The sequence below is a fragment of the Acinonyx jubatus genome, chromosome F2, assembly GCF_027475565.1.
Source record: "Acinonyx jubatus isolate Ajub_Pintada_27869175 chromosome F2, VMU_Ajub_asm_v1.0, whole genome shotgun sequence".
NCBI classification, from domain to species: domain Eukaryota; kingdom Metazoa; phylum Chordata; class Mammalia; order Carnivora; family Felidae; genus Acinonyx; species Acinonyx jubatus.
Genome location: NC_069394.1, coordinates 34809346 through 34831476, shown reverse-complemented (window position 1 = coordinate 34831476; position 22131 = coordinate 34809346). Strand labels below are relative to the sequence as shown.

The 22131-nt window shown below is 41.5% G+C and overlaps 2 protein-coding genes across 2 annotated transcripts in view; both read right to left on the bottom strand.

Moving 5' to 3' along the window:
* The window catches only part of UBR5 (ubiquitin protein ligase E3 component n-recognin 5), a 136425-nt gene extending 127290 nt beyond the window's left edge, over window positions 1-9135 (bottom strand). Inside the window, exon 1 of the mRNA XM_053208245.1 lies at window positions 9003-9135. Coding sequence (XP_053064220.1) covers window positions 9003-9064 — 62 coding nt within the window. The 5' untranslated portion in view covers window positions 9065-9135. The remainder of the gene's footprint in view (window positions 1-9002) is intronic.
* Window positions 9136-9952: 817 nt separating this feature from the next.
* LOC113600633 (uncharacterized) overlaps window positions 9953-22131 on the bottom strand; it is an 83731-nt gene continuing 71552 nt past the window's right edge. Inside the window, exons 2-3 of the mRNA XM_053208244.1 lie at window positions 11483-11713; window positions 9953-10394 (exon numbers count right to left, since the gene is read on the bottom strand). Coding sequence (XP_053064219.1) covers window positions 11538-11713 — 176 coding nt within the window. The 3' untranslated portion in view covers window positions 9953-10394; window positions 11483-11537. The remainder of the gene's footprint in view (window positions 10395-11482; window positions 11714-22131) is intronic.

The window sequence follows — 22131 nt, the reverse complement described above, 5'->3', positions numbered from 1 at the left end:
ATCTCCACCACGCCCACAAGTAAGAAGGTCTCGAGCCGCTCACACACAGGCCATCTCTGGAGTTTCGATCATCTGTGAGGAAGATCTAGTATCTGAGTTCACATAAAGATCTGGAACACCTTGTCACCTGAATTGTGAAACAGCAGACTCATGCTGGAGCAGATCCAGTTTTCTAAAATGGTAGATCTCAATACTTTTTCTTCTGAATCACAAAAAAATGGAGCCTGAACTGATAGGGAAGGAAATAAAAATCTATCTATTCATTCAATCCACAGTGCTCCCTACACTGGATTTATCTCCCACTGTCATAGCTCTATATGCAATCTAGAATACCATCAATACTAATGGATTCTAAAATATCATCGTTTTATATAGACAAGTATTTTTTTAATTAACACACAAACTTGCTGTAAGAACAATGTAGATTTCAGGGTGCCTGGATGACTCAGTCAGTTAAACATCTGACTCTTGATCTCAGCTCAGGTCTTGATCTCAGGGTCATGAGTTCAAGCCCCATATTGGGCCCCATGCTGGGCATGAAGCCTACTTAAAAAAAGAAAGAGAAAGAAAGAGAGAAAGAGAAAGAAAGAAAGAAAGAAAGAAAGAAAGAAAGAAAGAAAGAAAGAAAGAAAGAAAGAAAGAAAAGAGATGTAGGTTTCTTACAATAACTAGCTTTCTTGTATGAAAAATATTTTAACATACTAAAGTGAAAAAAACTTCAAGTACATAAAATTTTTACCCAGGATGATTACAACTTTATAAAAACAAACAAAAATCTCTATGTACAGAAAAAGAGACTAGAAAGCCACCAAAATGTTAACACTGCTAGCACCAATGATCTACCAATGCAAAGAAAGAGAGACGAGAAAGAGAGAATCCCAAGCAAGGATAGCTGATAGCTATCTACTGATAGCACGGAACCCAACTCGGGGCTCAATCCCGCATGAGCCAAAATCAAGAGTCAGACGCTTAACCAACTGAGCCATCCAGGCTCCCCACTATTAGACTTTTTACACTGATTTTCTATATTTTCCATATCTTCTGCAACAATGTTTTTTACAACAATTTTTCACAATAAATAAATAAAAACTAAGGAAGAGGCAGAAACTGAAAGCAACCCAAATTTACACCAGCAAAAAAACAGATTTGTGAAACTGTGGCACATCCAAACAATGAAACACTACCACTAATACAAAAGGAAAAAAACTACTACAGGCTACATGAGCTAAACAGAAGATGCCACACACTATTCCATTTCTACAAAATTCTAAAGAAGGCAAAATTACAGTTAGAGAATATAGAACAGCATTTTTCATGGGTGGGAACAAGACAGGGGACTAAGAATGCAAAGGGGCACTAGGGAACTTTTTGGGGTGATGGAAATGTTCCATTTTCTTGATTATGGTGGTTACACAGCTGTAAACCTTTGTCGAAACTCATCAAACTGCACATTTCAAATGGGTGAGTTATACTGTACGTCAGTTATACTTCAATAAAGCCAATTTACAAGTTAAAAGTAGAGAAGGTTGAAAGCACTTCATTAAGGTAAATGATACCATCAGAAACTAAACAAATAACATTACTTTTGCCACACAGGCAAGACAAATGTGTCTTCTTTACCCTTAAAATAACATTAAAATTTAACACCTTATTTAATAACCTGAAAAAACAATGAGACTATCACAAAACAGTTATCTAAGAACTCACCATAATTCTCATTTTCAAGAGGTTTATAACCACAACATTGATTCAATCAAGAAGTATGAAATACTATGAAATATGAAACAGAATAATTTCTTATAGCCAAGTTCAACTCATTAAGTCTCACTTCTATACATTAACTTAGAAGAACATTGCAAAGTTCCACATGACTTAATATTATTCCTCAGTGTGCCCTGCAGAAAATCGCTCAAGTTTAATTTCAAGAATCTCATTACATAACCATTACGAGTGACTGCTAATACAATGCTACCACGGGAGGTTATGAAGTGCCAGCATCAAGCTACAAGGAACCTTAAGATTCCCAGTGTGATACTACCCCTCCTTCTAAGGCTACAATCCACACAAATATTGTCTTATTCTTAAAAATGTCAAAGTTTGGAGCGCATGGCTGGCTTAGTCGGTGGGGCATGTGACTCTTGATCTTGGGGCTGTGAGTTCGAGTTTAAGTACTTAAATAAAAATTTAAGTAAATTTTATTAAAAATAAAATCTTTACAAAAAATGTCAAATATTGTAACTTGTTACAACCCATTTAGTTTTATCGTGTAAAACTGTCAATGAAAAACAAGCATTTATGGGGCACCTGGGTGGCGCAGTCGGTTAAACATCGGACTCTTGATCTCAGATCATGATCTCAGAGCTCGGGAGTTCAAGCCCCACATCAGGCTCTGCACCAATGTTGCAGAGCATGCTTGGAATTCTGTCTCTCCTTTTCTCTGACCCTCCCCGACTTGCGCTCTCTCTCTAAATGAATAAACTTTTAAAAAAAGAAAAAGAAGCATTTATGTGCCAATAGAAAAATCTAAACAAATTGAATTTTAATATTAAGGAATTGTTTTCGGTGTGTGGGTGTTTTTAAAGTCTTCATCTTTGAGGGGCACCTGGCTGGCTCAGTGGTTAAGGTTCCGACTTCAGCTCAGGTCATGATCTCAAGGCTCCTGAGTTCAAGCCCCACATGGGGCTCTGTGTGGACAGCTCAGAGCCTGGAGCCTGCTTTCAGATGCTGTTGCCCTTCCCTGCTTGTGCGCTCTCTCGCTCTCTCTCTCTCAAAAATAAATGAACATTAAAAAAAATTTTAAAGCCTTCATCTTTGAGATTCATACTGAAGATATTATCGATTAAATTATCTGATGGAGAGAGTGTTGAAACCAAACTGGCCACGGATTTGGTAAGTGCTAAGATTATGTGATAACTGTTATACACGTGTATTCATCATCCTATTGCCTCTACTTCTGTATATGCTTAAAATTCTCCATAATATGAAGATTAAAAATAATTTTCAGAGTAAAAGTTAAAAATCAAGTATAATAATCAATCAACAATTCCCAATCACACAGAGCTAGGAGAGGCCGTTTTCATTTACTTAGGATGCCAAGGTGGCAAAATGACAGAAATACAGACCACAACTGGAGTTTCTTAATTAGAAGTAGATATGATAAAAATGGGGGAAAGAAGGGGCGCCTGGGTGGTGCAGTCGGTTAAGCGTCCGGCTTCAGCCAGGTCACGATCTCGCGGTCCGTGAGTTCGAGCCCCGCGTCAGGCTCTGGGCTGATGGCTCGGAGCCTGGAGCCTGTTTCCGATTCTGTGTCTCCCTCTCTCTCTGCCCCTCCCCCGTTCATGCTCTGTCTCTCTCTGTCCCAAAAATAAATAAAAACGTTGAAAAAAAAATTTAAAAAAAAAAATGGGGAAAAGAAGACGTAAGTAAATCCTCCTGCAATATAAAACTGCTTCCTTCAATACACCCCATAGTATCTACTGAAGCGTAATTTTTTTTTAATATTTTATTGTTTTAAGTAATCGCTACATCCAATGTGGGGCTCGAATTTACAACCCTGAGATCAATAGTCGCGTACTCTACAGACTGAGCCAGCCAGGCGCCCCTACTGAAGTGCAATCTGACACAGCCTTCAGTGATTCAACTTTCCTTCAGAAACTATTTCCTAAATAACCTAACTGCTAGGGGAAAAGCCTGATCTCTCTTAAAATTCACCCCATTATTCCCAGTTGCACTTCCGTGTACTGTGTAATTTCCTTCACAAGTGTGTCTGTTTACTCCTAAGCCTGCGATTTAGTCACTGATTTCTTGATTTATAAAACTGGTTTGCCACTGTATGTTTTGATTTTCAATACTTTGTTTGGCTATTTCATACACTGTCTTTATCTTACTTTCCTTAATCAACTTCATTTAATCATTTCAGTTAAACTTGCCTGTACTTCCCCAGCACAGTCCTCTAGTATTACTGTGTCTGGGTAACAATCTCAATAATCGATCAATAAATAAACAGTGAGCTTCCCCTCTGGTCTGGTGATGTGATGCTCTGTCCCACACAGACTAATACTTGTGTTTTTTGGTGTAGCGTACTGAAATTTCAGACAGCTTTCGACCATTATGACATCTGCCCATCACAACCTTCGTTCACCTCCATGTAACCCCTGGCACATTTTCAAGCTCCTACTGAGAGGGCAAGAATACCCTGAGTCTTTAAAACCCAACAGTTCCTAATGAAAATCAGGACCACTTACTAAATGCCAATGGCCTGTGCAAAAAAGCACTTTCTACTTCACTGTTGTCCAAGCCAACTTTCAGTGATAAAGGCACGGATATGTATCTGCACTGTCCTATAGGGTGGCCACTAGCTACATGTGGTTACAGAGCACTTGAAATCTGGCTAGTGTTACCAAGGAACTGACTTTTTCATTTTAATTGTAAATAGTCACATTATAAGACTAACAACTGCATTGCTGGGATTTTTCTTCACAAAAGTCATTTCTATTTATTTTTACCTCTACGTGTATTCAAGATAATCGAGGACAGAATTTCTTAACCTCAGCACAACTAGAATTTGGGCCAGGGTAAGTCTTTGGTGTGGGAGCTGTACTGTGCACTGCGTGACGTTTAGCAGCATCTCTGGCCTCTACCCACTAGAGGCCAGTAGCAATGCCCCAGCGGTGACAATCAAAAGTATCGCCAAACACTGCCAGATATACCCCGGGGAGGCAAAACAGCATCCAGTTGAGAAACAGCGATCTAAGACTAAGGGTCTGGATTTTGTATCAATGCTAAGGACATTCTAGAGCAATCCCTTTGATTTCCTGCTTTTCTATGTGAAATTCAGACGACACACAGAAGCAGTTAAAAGTAACCATCTCTTCATATTTTCCACAGAACCTACATTATAATTGTTTTCCTACCCACTATCTCAGCTGTTTCTCACCAACCCTGAGATGGGTACTATGCCTGATTTAGAGACTGAGGTGCTGGCGGCAGAGGGAGACACAAGGGAGTAAGGTTCTAAGTGGTTAAATGACTCACCCACCCATGTTAAGTAGCCTGGCTGAAACAAACCCGGATTTAAGAATTCCACATTTCAAACTCCTCTCTGTATTATCTTACCTGGCAGCCTTACAGCCCCTGAAGGGGAAGCTCCTTAAAGAAAAACCCTTTTGATATGACAATCTCAACCAAGACTGTTTGATTGCACAACACATTACAATGCCAAAAAAGCAAAGCTCACAGGAAAATTCCGCAGAGACAAACAATGAGAACTGGTTCCTATTGTAACGAACCTACATCCTGAGGATTAATTCAGGACAGGGACAAGCCATGGCATACCCACATCACCTTAAAAAGGCCTCTCTTAGGCTAGTTCTAGAAAAGGGTTAAGAGGGTCAGCCACCTGACAAAAGGCGTAAGTGAAAGGAGGACTTGAGAGGAAGGGGAAATCAAAACTCTAAGACAGATGCCTGTTCTAAGGCTGCAATACCTCAGAAGGCAGGAATATCCCAGAATATAGGCTATGTGGAAAAGTGGAAAGAGACCTGGACTTTAAAAAAAAAAAAAAAAAAAAAAAAAAGACCCATCATGTGGACCTCATCTGTCAGTAGCCCACTGTGTGCCCCTGGATAAATTCTGCGAATCTCTGGGCCTGTTTTCTCAACTCATTAGTGAAAGGCCAGTCTATGGGACTTTTTTGGCACTTAGGGAGATCTTAGTGAGCAGGCATTTCCAGCCCTTCCCTCGGTCTCCACAGCAGAATCATGTTCTTGGTATCCCTTTGCTGTTTCTCTGAAACAATGACTTAAGCAGGAACATAGCACTAACTCAAGAAATTCACTAGAGAGAAAATCAAAATGTCACAAAAGTATATGAGCAGGGATGGTTTCAATTCAACAGTGAATATTTGCATAGGGCCAGCCACTCAGCACCAGGAACCTTGTAATCACTCTGGAAACCACAACCAACATCCCAGGCTCTCTGAATTCCTCTTCTCCGTCCTAGCCACCCCCACCCATATTCACCAACTACATTCATTATTTGGTGTCCCAGGGCAATAATCAAAGATTTTAACCCGATATACAAAGACTATTAAAGAATCAGCATTTTGAAAAGGCAAAGAAAAAAAAGCACACTTTTTTTTTTATGCTAAGTACCTTTTAGATATTTGATACACATCACACCATTACACTGAACAGAATATTTTATTTTTAACAGGATGTGGCTATTTTCTAAAGAAAACTTATTTGGAGAAGGAAATGTTGATGTTTTGAGGCCCCATACATTTTAACTCAGCAATTTATTTGCAGTATCACACTCCCTGTCCAATCTTACTGCTTTTCATATACAGAATAAAGTCTACTTATTTTTCATCCAAAACTATCATTTATCACTTCATTTCTGTTACAGACAACATTTCTCATATAAAAGTCAAGCTAGAGTAGTACACTCTTTTCTACTACCAAAACTTACTCAATCTTGGTAAAGATTTTATCTAAAGATGAAAACATCCTGAGCTTCTGATTCCAGTTAAAAGACTCCAGAAGGCCAGTTTGTTTTGTAAACAGATGTTTCTCAAGCAATGCAGCAATAGTCTGGTCCTGTTACTCCGCAACTAGGCATGCAAAAAGGATCCTTCCTTTAGAAGGGGAGACACAGAACAGCTCCATCCTAAGTCAGCTACATCAAGAGTGCATGCCTGTCTCAAATGCTGTCCTCACAAATCTCAACAAACCATTCTTTACTGCTAGCAGACACAACTATGTCCCCCAAATTTTACGGATGACAGTTTCCTATTTGTCAAATTATCTGCCACCTCGATGCACACATTTTATAAACTAAATCAAATCCACTTCTATTTCATGAAATGAAAACTCAAGATGACCTAAATATTCTTAATATTGTATACTGACATTACAGGAATCAAAAACAAGACTACTTGTTTACCCCAGGAATGAAAAAAAAAAAAAAAAGTAGCTTTAAAAAGGATACATTACTTGGAAATTTCTCAGACAAGCCGAAGCAAAAGGAATGCTCAAAAATGAATCAAAGTGCCCAAGACAACTGCAAAATAGGTTTTGGCATGCACAGTCAACTGAGTAAGCTAGTCAGGATTCTTGGTATATATAAAGCAGGACTAATATAGAAAACATGGCCTACTTCTCTCCTGCTTGGTTCAATTTTCTAAGTCACAAGCCAAGTTACACTACAAGCACCATCAACTTTGCTCTATGAATGACAGTAGAGCTATCCTCACTACCAGCCTGGTTCCAAAATTTACCAAAAAATCTTATGTTAAAATCTTAAAAAAGATCTCTATCTCTAATGAAATAAAATCAGAGTAAGGATCACATAAAATGTCAAAATAAATGACAAAACTTATTTCGGTATTTAAAGGAACAATGTGACAACTCCAAATGGCTAATATTTTCAGAAAGGATTTCAAAAGTTGCACAAACGTGTTAATACAATATAGCTACAGCAAAGATTAGACAAATCTGAACCCAGTGCCACAAACTGAGTGGTCAGCTTGCCGATGAGAAGCTGTCCCCCGCACCTGAGGCGGATAGATACTCGGAGACCAAGGCCAGTATCTTAGCAAGTTAGGCCTCTTCCTCCCTCCGGGAAGCGCTCGACAAACAGGGCGTCACGCAACTTATGTCACCCAGTCACTTAGCAAAAATCATACCTAACTTCTAAACTCGGGTCCAAATGGCCTTTTATACTCAAAAGAAGTAGAAAGCAACTTATATTATCGGGGGAGAGGGAAGCTTAAAATGCCCCACTTTCTGGCCCCATATTTATCAGCCCATCATCAGATCAGAGTCCTAAATTCTAAGACTTACTTTAATGGAGGCCTCCCCCAACCTTCTCCGAGTCTCTGTTTTGCAACAGTGAAGGAACTTTTCCTGCTTTATCTTAGTTCCCTGAGAGCATGTGGCCCTGCAATTCAATATCCTAAACTGGCAGGGAACGGTGGAGGAGGCAAAGGGAGGAATCCACACAGCCAAAACAGCCTTCTTATTAAAGACAAAAAAAAAAAAAAAATCATAATTCCTCCTCCACCCAAAGCAACCCATCCCAGAAATTTACAGCTTAAGAAAGCAGCATTGCGAACTGCAAACGTAAGAGTTTTCCTTAGACTCTACGCACGGTTTTCAGCTGTCAAATTACAACTCAGGAAAACACTATCATTAGAATAAAAAAGGAAACAAAAAAGCTCGCACCATAGGGGCTGGGAGAAGGAGCTTACCAGACCCGTTTCGGAAGAAGGAGAGCAAAGGGAATCCAATCCACTTCCCCACCCCCGCCTGAATTCATCCCCTCCCGGGGCGGGCAAACCTCACTGCAGGAGCTCAAATTTAATAATAATAACAATAATCATGGCGCTTACCCCCCCCACCCCCCACCCCCGCGATCTGCCAGGAATCAGCCTCCCCCTCCCCCGGGATCTCTAGGCTTGGCAGGTCCAGATCTCCCCACCGGACACAGTTCCCGGGGACCCGGGCGAACCCAGTCTACCCCGGGGCCCCTCGCCCCGCTTCTCCTCTTCCCTCTCTTTTTACCTCCACCATCCCCCATCCGCATTGTCTGTCTCAATTCAACTTTGACTAATATGGATTCCTCGGGCCTGGGCCGGGCGGTAATTACAGCCCGCCCCCCCCCCCCCGAGAGCCGGATTCCCCCCCCCCATCTCCGCCGAGTTAAACGCGGCTCCTCGTTGGGAGACGGGGGGGGGGGGGGGGAGGGAAAAGGTTGCAGCGCGCTTTTCCCGTCTACACCGCGGGCACCGTCCACACCGAGCTCCCCCCGCGACCCCGAGCCCCCGGGACCAGAAGTTTGCCCCGGAAGGGGCCTAGATGGGAGCAGTGAAGACCCCCACCCCCCCCCCGCCAGCCGGCCGGCCTGCGCGTAAATACCGGCGCCCGCCGCGGCGCGGCCCCGTGGGGGAGGGGAGGGCGGGGAGGCGCCCCTCCCCCCGCCCGCCAGCCCGCCGGCCCTATTACCTGTCATTGAGCTGGTCCTCGGTGCCCGGCAGCGGGTGAACCACGAAATGGATGGACGTCATGGTGCTTCCTTCTAGTCCTCCTCCCGAGGACGGCCCCCTCCCGCTCTCGCCCACCCCCCCCCAACCCCCTTCCCCTCCCCAATACCCACTGCCGCCGCCGCCTCCCAGTCCCCAAATGGAGGGAAGCAAATGCGCAGGGGCCGCCGCCGCCGCCTCCCTGCCGGGCGTGTGTCCGCCGCCCGGCGGTCCGGCGGGGCGGATCAACACGCCACCCGCTCCCGCGGCGACAGCGCGCTGGAGTGCGAGGCCGGCGGCCGGGACCCGGGCGCGCCGCCGCCGCCGGCGACCGGGCGTCGGGAGAGGGGGCGACTGGGGAGGGAGGAGAGGGACGGGCTGCGGGAACGGTGTGGTCCCGGCGGCGGACGGGGTCCGGACTAGGGAGGTGGGGAAGGAGATGAGCCCGCACCGCGCGTCACTGGCGAGAAGCCGCCGCCACCACCGCCGCCAGCACCGCCGCCGCCATCTTCACTTCTGCCCCAGTTTCTCCGTCTCGCAGGCTCCGCTCCCGAGCGGCGGGGGAGGGGCGAACGGGAGGAGGAGGAGGTGGAGGGAGGAGACCGGCGGGCGGGGGCACGGCTGCGAGGGGCGGGGCTCCGGGAAACGGGCGGTAAGGCCCTTTCGATTGGGCGGCTCAACGTTGTCGGGCCACGGCACTGTAAGGCGCGTGCGGATTGGTCCGTTCGGCCCCGAGCCCAGCCCTCTGGGGGGTGGGATAGCTCCCGAGTGAGTGTTCCGGAGAGCACGTGTTAGGGAAGGAGGAGGCGGAGGGGAGCCCGCTGGGGCGGGGAAGAAGTCTGGGAGGGAGGCTAAGTGTGCGTCCCCGGGGAGGTGGGAGGAAGAGGGGCTCCTGCGTTTCTCGCTCTGATTTCCCTCGGGCAGCCCTAATTATTCTGCGGACCTTTAGGGGGTTTTTGTTGTTTCCAGTCCTTCATCTGCAATTACATTTAAAGTGGAAGTGCAAAATCAGTTAAGGGGCGAGAAATGCACAGCTTTTTATTGGAGAAGTAAGGTAGTTACGTAAGGACCTTTCCAGAAGGTCCTATCGTAGGATCAGAGAACTGACTTTGCAGCAACTTCTTTAATCACCCTAGTCTCCCCAATGTCCCCAGCAACACCATCACTCGCACAAAAACAAAATGGAAATTTCCACTAATTTACTGATTTAAATGATTCATGAGTTTAATGAAAAATACCTCTTCTACAAAGGTGTTCTTCAATTCATGATCATTTGGGTCATACGGCAAATTCTTGAATGGATCTTTTTTTCTAGGGAACTCCTTTTTTCTAAGGAACCAGTTCATAGCTTTCTTCTCAAAGGCTTCCATAGCACCTTCAAAAAATCAAGTACCCCTTTCAAAGCAGAGTAAAAACATTAAGCTCCGTCTGCAATTTGTGTAGATGTTCATTAAATCGGGGGTCCTGGGAAAAGTTCTTAAGGTAAAATATCCCTATTTTTCTGTTAATGCATTGCATTTGCACAGTTTTGCTTAGGAATTTCTTTTGAGCAAAATATATGAAAATTTATTTATAAATCAGGATAGAGTAGGTACCCCCTTGAGACAGATAATGGAACAGTTTTGTAGGTCACCAGCTTCAAAATTGGCCCAGATTAGTTTAGACTAAAAAGTGATTTCAAGGCTGGTATTTAGTCCTCACAAGCAGAAGGGAAGCAGGGTAGACCAACGGACACTGCTAGTTTTAGAGCTAGACAGAACTGGATTTGTGTCCTGTTTGTGGTACTTAACTATGTGACCTTGCTTAAATTATTTAGCCTCTCATAATGTCTTTTTTCTCATCAGTAAAATATCCCATAGTAACAGATCTACATAGGGTTGTGAGGAGGTCTAGATAAGATAGCGTTTGTCAAGCACCTAGAGCAGTTCATAACACTTGGTAGGCTCAGCAAATGGAAGCTTTTATTAGTCAACAGTGTTCACTATGTATGACTTTATATACTTACGTCTTTTGATATTCAACGCACTGTGGGGTAAATAATATATCCCCATTATATAGATGAGAACACTGATGTGCAGTTAAGTGTTGAAGCTGAGACTTAAACCCAGGTCATCTAACTCTGATTACATTGCTCTTTCCATTATACCACAGCTGCCATCCAGTTAATAATTTAAAAGGAACAGATTATTCAAAGCCATAGGAAAAATGTGATATGATAAATGCAATAAGAGTGCTATGGAAGTTAACGGAGGAAGTGATTCAAGCCAAGACAATTAAGAAAAGTCATTTAAGCTGAGCTTTCAAGAATGTTCGGGGCAAATAAAATATCTAGCTTAAGCTCACTCATTTTATATTTGCCCCTGAACAAACTCCACACCACACCCACACATTGCTTATTTCTTCCAAATCTGTCTTTTTTCATCTTTTCATTGTTCTTCTACTCTGTTTCCTTGATTTACTCACCCCTAGTCTCCTAGTTCTGAGACTTTCTCTCACGGGTGAAGGCCAGTTTTCTCACTTATTGAAACTGCACATTTGGTCTTCGATGACCATCTTGGCATTGCAATCTTTTTGTTATCCCAGGCTGGCATGTTAGGGAAAATTTTCCTCTTGCAGAGCTCCAACACGTTAGTGGGTCCCACTTTGCAGATAGAAAAACAAGAATAAAGGCATGGAGTTTTGCAAGCCCATCACCTAGGGGAGGAGGGAATACAGATAGAGCATGGCAATAAGCAGGGTTCAAGCAGAATCTCTTTGAAGCATCAAAGTGCAATACAACCCAGAAAAGAAGACCAGGGGGAGGAGGGTTCTTTTCTAATAATTTGGACTAATTTTCCTTTTCAAAACAAATGAACAGAGAAATGAGACAGGAAAGGGGGAAAGCTCAATGAAAGATGGGCTGATGCATGTTTTACCACTGTGGGCAACAGGAATGCAATCCCACTGGGGACAATCTGAGAGACAGTGGGGGAACACATCTCAGAATTATCTCACTGAGTAGGGAGGAAGCTAGAGGTATTTATCCATCAACTCCATACCTCGGTGGTTGAAGATTGTTCCTGGGTTAAATCCCTGACACTACGCGTTCCACACTCATGGGCAAAGCATACTCCTAAGGCCAAAGAATGAAAGAAGAATAAAGACATTTCCAAAAACGAAGAGAGGAAGAAAGAAAAAGAAATGTGAGAAATTTTTGGCAGTCAATTCATATTAAAGAGTATTGTTTAAGCAAAAGGAAAATGATTCCCCAGTGTAAGCTCAGGTAGGCATAAAGGTATGAAAAAGTATGAAAAGAGAAGGAAATATGTAGGTATATGAATGTTGACTGAGTTAAACAATGGGGCTTAAAAATCCAAAACATTGATACCAAATGCTGGCAAAAATGTAGAGCAACAAGAATGAGAATGCAAAATAGTACAGCCATTTTAGAAGACAGTCTGGTGGTTTTGTACAAAACTAACATACTCTTAACATATGACCCAGTAATCATACTCCTTGCTATTTACCCACAGGACTTGATGTTTTATGTCCAAACAAAAATCTGTACACAGGTGTTTATAGAAGCTTTATTCAAAACTGCCAAGGCTTGTAAGCAACCAAGATGTCTTTTAGTAGGTGAATGCATAGTAAACTGTTGTATATCTGCACAATGGGTATTATTCAGCACTAAAGAGAAAAGAGTTATCAAGCATGAAAAGATATGGAGGAATAGTAAATGCATACTACTAAGTGAGAAAGTAGCCAATCTGAAAGGTGACATACTCCATGATTCCAACTATATGACATTCTGGAAAAAGCAAAACTGTGAAGACAGTAAAAAGATCAGTGGTTGCCAGAGGTTAGTAGAGAGAGGGATGGACAGGTAAAGCAACAAAGGATTTTTAAGGTAGTAAAACTATTCTGTATAATACTCTTAAGGGTGGATACATTTCATTTTAAACCGATAGAATTTCAGTCTAAACCGATAGAATGTACAACACCTAGAGTGAATCGTAATGTACTGTATGAACTCTGGGTGATAATAATATGTCAGTGTAGATTCATCAGTTTTAACAAATAGACTACTGTGGTATGGGGATGTTGATAACAGACAAAGCTATACATGTGAGTACATGGGAGATTCTGTACCTTCCTCTCAATTTTGCTGAGATCCTAAAACTGCTCTAAGAAATAAAGTCTATGAAAAAATCTTAAACAAATATCAGCAAAACAAATTCAACAGGATATATAGCAAGGACAGTGGATGATAAATAAGTTGGATATTTTAACATGGAAATCAATAAATGTGATTCACCATATTAACAGAAAGGAGAAAAATTATTAAATCATTTCAATAGAGAAAGAAAGAGAATGCTGAAATTCTATAACTTTCGTGAAGAAAATGCCTTAGTAATCTATGAATAGAAGGAAACATCTTTCATTTGATAAAGGATGTTTCTAAAAACCCTACAGAAAACATCTTCTACAGTGGTGAAATGTTGAGTTTTCCCCCTAACATTGGAAACAAGAATGTCTGTTCTCACCACTCCTTTTTAACATTGCACTAGGGTTCCAGCTAGTGCAATAAGATAAGAAAAAAATTTTATAGGGATTAATTTTCCAAGGCAGCTGCCAAAGTTAACAGAGGGATAGTGCTGGTGATCAATGGTTGACACCATCTACAGGATCACCTGGAGGCTAGAATGACCAGGTAGGTAGTGCTGGACTGGAAAGTGGTGGTCATGCACTGTAAGAATATTAACATTTGTGACAACTTCTACAAAATTAGGGGGAGGTACCAGGCTTTGGACTTCTTCCACAAGCACATAGACACCAACCCATCCTATGGTCCCTACTACTTCTGGATATCCAAGCACATCTTTAGATAGATTGTGCAATGCATGTGGCCCCACAAGATAGAGCATTTCCAGGCCACTTTAGAACACCTCAAGATGTTTGACAAGAAAAAGCAAGTGATTATTTTTCCTTAAATCTGTGTGTCTGAAGCCCACACATAAGTTTGTCTACTTGAGGCACCTGACTTATGAGGTTGACCAGAAGTACCAAATGTTGACAGCCACTCTGGAGAAGAAGAAGTACAATGAGGCCAAGGTTCACTACAGAAGGAGTAGCTCAAACAGGCCAAGGACAACATAGGGAAGAAAACCAGCAAATAAACAGAGGTCCTCAAGACTCACAGACTTCTGATCTGAGCCCAATAAAACCTGTTCATCTCTTAAAGGATATATATAGGTTTTAGAAAGTAAGATATAAAAGCATCATTATTTTCACAGGACATATTTTAATATATAAAAAATTAGAATAAGCAGGTTTAGCAAAATAATCAGAAATAAGGTTAATGTCCAACAAAACTTGAGCTGTTTTTATATATCAAAAAACCAAAAAGAATTAGGAAAATGAAAATTTGTAAATACATTTAATATAAAAACTATAAAATATCTAGTATCTAAGAACAAATTCAAAAAGATATGTGTAAAAACCTCTACATAGAAACTTTAAAATATTTTTGAAAGAAATCAAAGATGGTCTAAATAAATGGAGGAATATACCATGCTCATGGGCTAGTACAACTAACATGGCGAAGTTGTAAATCTTCCCTAATCTATAGTTTTAGCATCATCTCAAAATTCTGACACTTTTTTCTCCACCCCAGTGGAACTTCACAAATTGTTTTTCAAACTTATATGGAAATGTAAGGAGAAACAAAGAAATCAATGAAATAATAAATAGCACAGACATTGACCAAAGGTTAATAAACACATGACTTTAACACCATAGGCACTTTAGAGAAGTTTGGAAAGAAAAGTATGCAATAAGTTGTGCTGGGATGATTGGAAATTATTATTTTTAAAAAAATTAAACTTAGGGGCGCCTGGGTGGCTCAGTCAGTTGAGTGTCCGAATTCGGCTCAGGTTATGATCTCGCGATTTGCTAGTTCAAGCCCTGTGTCAGGCTCTGTGCTGACAGCTCAGAGCCTGGAGCCTGTTTCAGATTCTGTGTCTCCCTCTCTCTCTGCCCATCCCCTGCTCATGCTCTGTCTCTCTCTGTCTCAAAAATTAAAAAAAAAAAAAAATGAAAAAATTAAACTTAACCCCCTACCCACATCATACACAAAAATCCAGGTAGACTGTAGATCTGCATGTAAAAGGCAAATAATAAAATCTCTAAGAATATAAAAGGATATATATATGACCTTAGGATAGAGGAAGATTTCCTAAACTGGACATATAAGCTCTAATCATAAAGAAAAAAGATCATTATGTTAGACTATACTATAATTAAGAATTTCTGTTCATCAAAAAGACAACATTAAGAATTGAAAAAATAAGCCACAGAATGAAAGAAGATATTTGCATACATATTACTAACAGAGGACTCATAACCAGAATATATTTTTAAATTCCTAGAAATTACATAGCAAAGTAAAACAGAGAGTACCAAAAAATATTTTAATGAGCAAAAGACTAGAATAGGCACTCCTCTGAAGAAATACAAATAATGCTCACTTATTCAAATGAACAATAAACATATGAAAAGGTGCTCAACCTCATTGGCCATCAGGGAAAAGCAAATTAAAACACAATGAAATACTACTAAACACCCTCCAGGATGACTGTAATCAAATGGACAATAAAAAGTGTTGGTGATGGTAGGGTGTTGGGTGGGGGGATGAGCTAAATGGGAGAGGGGCATTAAGGAGAACACTTGGTGGAATGAGCACTGGATGTTTATAAATAAGTGATGAATTACTGTATTCTATTCCTGAAATCATTATTACACTATATGTTAACTAACTTGGATTTAAATAAAAAATAAATGAATAAATAAACTGTTCATGGTAATAAAAAGTGTTGGTCAGGGGACAGTGTGGAATAAGGACTCTATTTACAGCTAGTGAGAGCTTTAACTGACTGATAACAATCACCTTGTAAAACTGTCATTCTCTGTGAGGGTGAAGCATACACATGTCTAATAATTCCACTCTATATTCAATATATGTTCATGCACAGTGTACCAAGAGACAAGAAAAATAATGTTCATAGCATCACTATTTATAAAAGCTCCAAACTGTAAACAATTTCAATGACCATCAAAAATAGAATACTATAGGGGCAGCTGGGTGGTTCAGTTGGTTAAGCATCTGACTTGATTTCAGCTCAGATCATGATCTCACGGTTCATGAGTTCAAGCCCTGCATCAGGCTCTGCTCTGACAGTGCAGAGCCTGCTTGGGATTCTTTCTCTCTCCCTTTCTGCCTGCCTCTCCCCTACTGGCTCTCTCTCTTAAAAATAAATAAACAAACTTAAAAAAATAAAATATTATGGTATGTTCATGCAAAGTAACATCATACAACAATAAATATGAATGAGCTACAGTTACTTGCAAAACCTGAATAAATCTCAAAAAAAAAAAATGTTGAGTAAAAGTCAGAGATGGTATAGTTCCATTGATATGAGCTTCAAAAATAAGCAAAGTCAAGCTATATTGTTGGGGATGCATGCTAAGGTAGTAAAACTAAGAAAAGCAAACGAGATTACTTTAAACGGTAGCAGATACTTCATGGGGAAGGCAGGATATTGATTGGGAAGCAGCAGCAGAGGACCTTCTGGAATGCTAACCATGTTCTATTTCCTGACCTGGATGTTGGTTACAGGATGTTCATTTTATGGTGATCTATTTAGCTATACATTTTTATTTTGTGTACTTTTCTATATGTGTGCTAAATTTCATTATAGGAAGATTTTTTAAAAAGAAAATGGCTCAGCCTGTGGAGGTGGCAGCCATCCATTACTTTGCATCATGGCTGACTCTGGTGAAGCCCAACATTGTTAAAAAGAGGACCAAGAAGTTCATCTGGCACGTCAGACCTATATGTCAAACTTAAATGCAACTGGCTGAAACCCACAGGCATTGACGATAGGGTGTGCAAAAGATTCAAGGGCCAGATCTTGATGCCCAACATTGGTTATGGTAGCAACAAGAAAACAAAGCACGTGCTTCCCAGTGTCTTCGGGAAGTTCCTAGTCCACAACATCAAGGAGTTTAAGTGCTGCTGACGTGTAACAGATCTTACTGTGCGGAGATTGTTCACAGTGTCTCCTCCAAGAACCACAAAGCCATGGCGGAAAGAGCATCCCAGCTGGCTGTCAGAGTCACCCAACCCAATGCCAGGCTGCACAGCAAGAAAATGAATAGACAGACAGCTTATGTGCACGTCACATTTGTGTTAATAAAACCATTAAACTACAAAAAAAGAAAAGAAAAATGGCTCTACCTCACACCATACAGAAATATTAACTCAAAATAGAACATAGACCTAAATGTAAGAGCTAAAGCCTTAAGATTCTTAGCAGAAAAGATATGAGTACATCTTTGTAACCTCAAATAAGACAATTGTTTTTTAGCGACAAAATCACATACAATTTTTAAAGTAGATAAATTAGACTTCATTAAAATTTAACACTTGTACTCCAAAGGACACCATGAAGAAAGTAGAAAGTCAATCCACGGAATGGGAGATAGTGTTTGCAAGTCATTTATCTGATATGAGACTAGCATCCAGAATATATAAAAAATCTTTCAACTCAACAATAAAAAGACAAAATCCAATTTACAAATGGATAAAGGGAAAGAAAAGGCTATAATGAGCTACAGTTTATGAAAGAAGAATGAGAAAAGATAAAGCCAGGTTTGTGAAGATGTAGAAATGGTAACACATAGCAGAGAAAAGGCAGAGTGTTTTACTCCTGATTGTTCCATCACAGAGCTGAGTCTGGAAACTACAGGAAAATAAAGATTTTGAAGGCGGGGGCACCTGGGTGGCTCAGTCAGTTAATCATCCAACTTTGGCTCAGGTCATGATCTCACGGCTAGTGAGTTTGAGCCCTGAGTTGGGCTGTGTGCTGGCAGTTCAGAGCCTGGAGACTCCTTTGAATTCGGTGTCCCTCTCCCTGCCCCTCCCCTGCTTGCACTGTCTCTCTCTGTCTCTCAACAATAAATAAACATTAAAAAAAAAAAGATTTTGAAGGTTGAACAATTAAAGCTCAGATTAGGAGTGAAGACTATCAAAGAGGGGACACCTGGGTGGCTCAGTCGGTTGAGCGTCTGACTCTTGATTTTGGGTCAGGTCATGACTCAAGGTCATGGATTGAGCCCTGCTTTGTGCTCCTTGCTATCAGCTGATAGCTATCAGCTATCCCTGCTTGGGATTCTCTCTCTCTCTCTTCCCCTCTCTCCCCCCACTCTTCTCCTCTTCCTCCCCCTCTTCATGCTCTCTCTAAAAAGATTAAAAAAAAAAAAAAAAAGACTATCAGAGAGCACTGAGTTGTCTTAAATGAAGTCAAGCTTCCAGACACAGATAAACCATACACCATACTGGCAAATAAAAAATGTTTAAATCTTAAGGAAAAAAAAAAAATAGGCAAAGGATGTGAGTAATGTTTTCCCAAAGAATATATACAAATGGCCAATAAGCACATGAAACGATGCTCAACATCTTTAGTCATTAGAGACATGCAAATCGAACCTGCACTGAGATAACACTTCTCTCCTACTGGGATGGTGAAAACAAAAAAGACAAACAACAGTGAACATTGGAGAGGACATGAAGAAATGGAAACCCTCATGCATTGTTGATTGGGTTGTGAAATGAAGCAGTCACTTTGGAAACCAGTTCGACAGCTTTGACAGTTACTCAAAAAATCAGTTACCATAAGACTACTCCTAGGTATGTCCCCAAACTTATGTCCTCATAAAAACTTGTCCACAAATGTTGATAGTACCATTATCCCTAATCGAGAAAAAGTGGAAACCACTCAAATGTCTATCAACTGATAAATGGATAAGTTAAATGTGCTATATCAACAGAATAGAATATTATTTGCTATCAAAAGGAATGAAACACTGATACCTGCCACAGCTAGAATGAACCTTGAAAACACTGTGATAAGTGAGAGAAGCCAGAAGACACAAAAGACCAAATATTGCACATTTCTATTCACTTGACGTGTCCAGAAGAAGCAAATCCATAAAGACAGAAAGCAGACGAGTGGTTGCCAGGGCCTGGGAGGAGGAGAAAATGGAGAGCGAGACGAATGGACCCGGGGTTACCGGGAGGGGGTGGGGGGTGGGGGTGGGGATGATGAAAATGTTCTGGGATTAGACTAGTGCTGGTTGCCCAATTCTGTGAAATAGTAAAAACCACTGAATTTACACTTTGAAACGGTTAACTTTATGATATATTAATTATACCTTAAATTTATTATTCAAAAAAAGGAAAGAAAAGTGGTTGTGTCACTGTATACTTCCTCTAGCAGTGCAGTGAATTCGGGTTGATATGTACAGTTTTTAATTACCTTCTCATTGCATTTTTAAAAAGTCTCTATCATTCATTCAAAGACTGATTTACTGAGTGACTAGTGTATGCCAAGCACTAAGTATTGTGGGTAGATGCAATGGAGAGGCAAGGTCTCTGCTCTTGGGGGGGAGGGGGGACGCTTACAATCCTACAGTGGAGGGAGTGGAGGGTGAGAGGATGGGGTTACAGAAACTTCAGCAAGAGATAAATCTCTTGCCCAGAGTCACACAGTTAGTAACTAGGGGAGTCATTAAGGAAAGCAAGGTAAAGTCCAAGAGGACACTAGTGGTCTTTTTGAACCCAATACCCTTATTTCACAGAGGAATCTAAGGCTCAGAGAGGTGAAAGTGCCCAGTGACATGTGGCTTATTACACACTGTCATAAATATATAAGCATCTCAAGTTTGGGAGCCCAAGGAGACCCTAAAAAACTCTCTTTTTTTAAATTAAAAAAATTTAAAATAATTTTTTAAAATGTTTATTCATTTTTGAGAGAGGGCGTGAGCCCAGGAGGGCCAGAGAGAGAGGGGAACAGAGGATCCAAAGCAGGCTCTGTGCTGACAGAAGAGAGCTTGACATGGGGCTTAAACTCGCAAACCGTGAGATCATGACCTGAGCCCCAGTAGGATGTTCAACCAACTGAACTGCCCAGGTACCCTGACCCTAAAAAACTCTCAAGGTCAATCCACGTAAGACCTCTTTCGGATAACCGAATGGGGCTTGGCAGTTTAAGATGCCCCTCAGAAATGGAAAAGCCCTTCAATATGCAGCCAACAATTGATCATTGCTGTTTGCCATGTGCTAACCATTGTGCCATGAATCGGGAACCTGGCAGTGACAGGTTGCAAGCAAGACAGATATGGTCCTCTCCCCATGACTTCATGGGGTCCGGCAGCTCCCAAGTGCAGGCTGACACCTGTTTCAGTGACTATCTAAGAGTCATCTTCAGAGGCAAAAATACCTGTTTTCTTTTAACCCCTCCTCACTATCATGATTCCATTGGTCTGGAGTGGACCTTGGAATCTGTATTTTTAACACTTTCTGAAGGCCACTCTCATGAGCAGCCAGCTTTGGGAACCACTGACCTAATGTACCCAACAACTTAGCTTTTGGAGCTCAGTGAGGCCTGGAAAGACTCACCCAATCCCAAGGCTGGATAAAATTTGTTTAATGTCCAAACCCTGGGGCATTTATTTGTTCATTAAACAAATATTGAACGCCTACATTTGCTAGGAGATAGGGTTACAGTGAAGATAAGACACTACCTTTCTTACTCTCATGGGGCTTACATCTGCTGGGAGTCGGGGGTAGGCAGGGGGAAAGCCAAGAAAGAAAGAAACAAGGTAATTTAAACTCTGATAATGGGAAGCAGTACAAAGTGAGACCAAGTGAGTGCATTCAGTAGAAGAGAATACATTAGGTTGAACCATATAAAATTGTCAATATTTGACCATTTTTGATCTACAGAAACAATTGCTTGTGGTTCAGCTTTATAAATAGGCATTAGAGAGCAGTAGAGTCCTTTCTCACCAGGAAAAAAAAGGGGAAGGTGGTCTTACAAGATGGATATGATTTGACCACAAGAATGACAGATAAAAGCCTAGAGGAAGGGTTTTGTTAGAAGAGTCTCTGAGGAGAAATTGTGGAAAGAATGGACATTCATTCTGGATATGTATAGAACGCTGGGTAGAAGCAGCACAGACGTCAAAGAAGTGTAATGCACAATCACTATTCTTAACAAAGTTATTTACACTTTGATTACAGACATCAATCCATAGGAGGGGCTCCAGGGGGGCTCAGTCAGTTGAGTGTCCGATTCTTGGTTTCTGCTCTGGTTTTGGCTCAGGTTTCGGTTCATGGATTTGAGCCCCGCATCGGGCTCTGTGCTGGCACAGAGTCTGCTTGGGATTCTCTCTGTCTCCATCTCTCTCAAAATAAATAAATAAATAAACTTGGGGAAAAAAAAAGACACCGTCAATAAAAACCACGAGTAAAAAATCAAATACTTCTGCACAAAAACTCATGCAATACCCATTGCCACAAACATCCTGCCAAAAGCTGCTTATCCTCACTCCCTGGTTCAAATGTCACTTTCTCCGTGTTGTGATCCCTCACCTCCACTGTCAGGTGGGACTGCTCCCTCCTCTGGACATCTAAGTTTCACCCTTCACACTTCTCCTTTTGCCATCTACTGTAGCAATTACGAAAGGGCTTAACTCTTTTCTGTATGTAGTGCACTTGCTCATGGAAATGTCTATGTCATGGGCACCTGGGTTTTTCTGCCAGCGAGAAGCTGTCACCAGTACTGGCTCAAGAGGCAAAAATGAATGCATGAGTGAATGACAATGACTATCTCCAAATTTTGTTTTGTGTTTAAGGTTATGAAGGTATTTAGTAAGTTGTCCCAAGTAACTAATGCAGGGATGAACGTACAGTGTAGGTCTGGGGTAAGCTACCTGCCCAAATAAGTTCCTGTCCCATGGGCCCCTTTAAGCTCCATCTCACAAAGATTAACCTTTCTGTCTTAGGGGTCAGCCCCTGTTGATCAACATGACTAAACTCCTGGACGGCGTCTTCCCCCCAAGTCAGGAAGAGGCAGTCTGTCTGGGTACATATTCAGGTCACAAAAGCTCTGGCACCGGCTTTGGCCTGCCCCATCTTTCTATCGTACAGAAAACTCCCATCTACTGACCCAACAGATCTTCATCCTGGCCACCTGCGAGTCCTGTTTTCTGTGGAATGGCACACGGCTGCT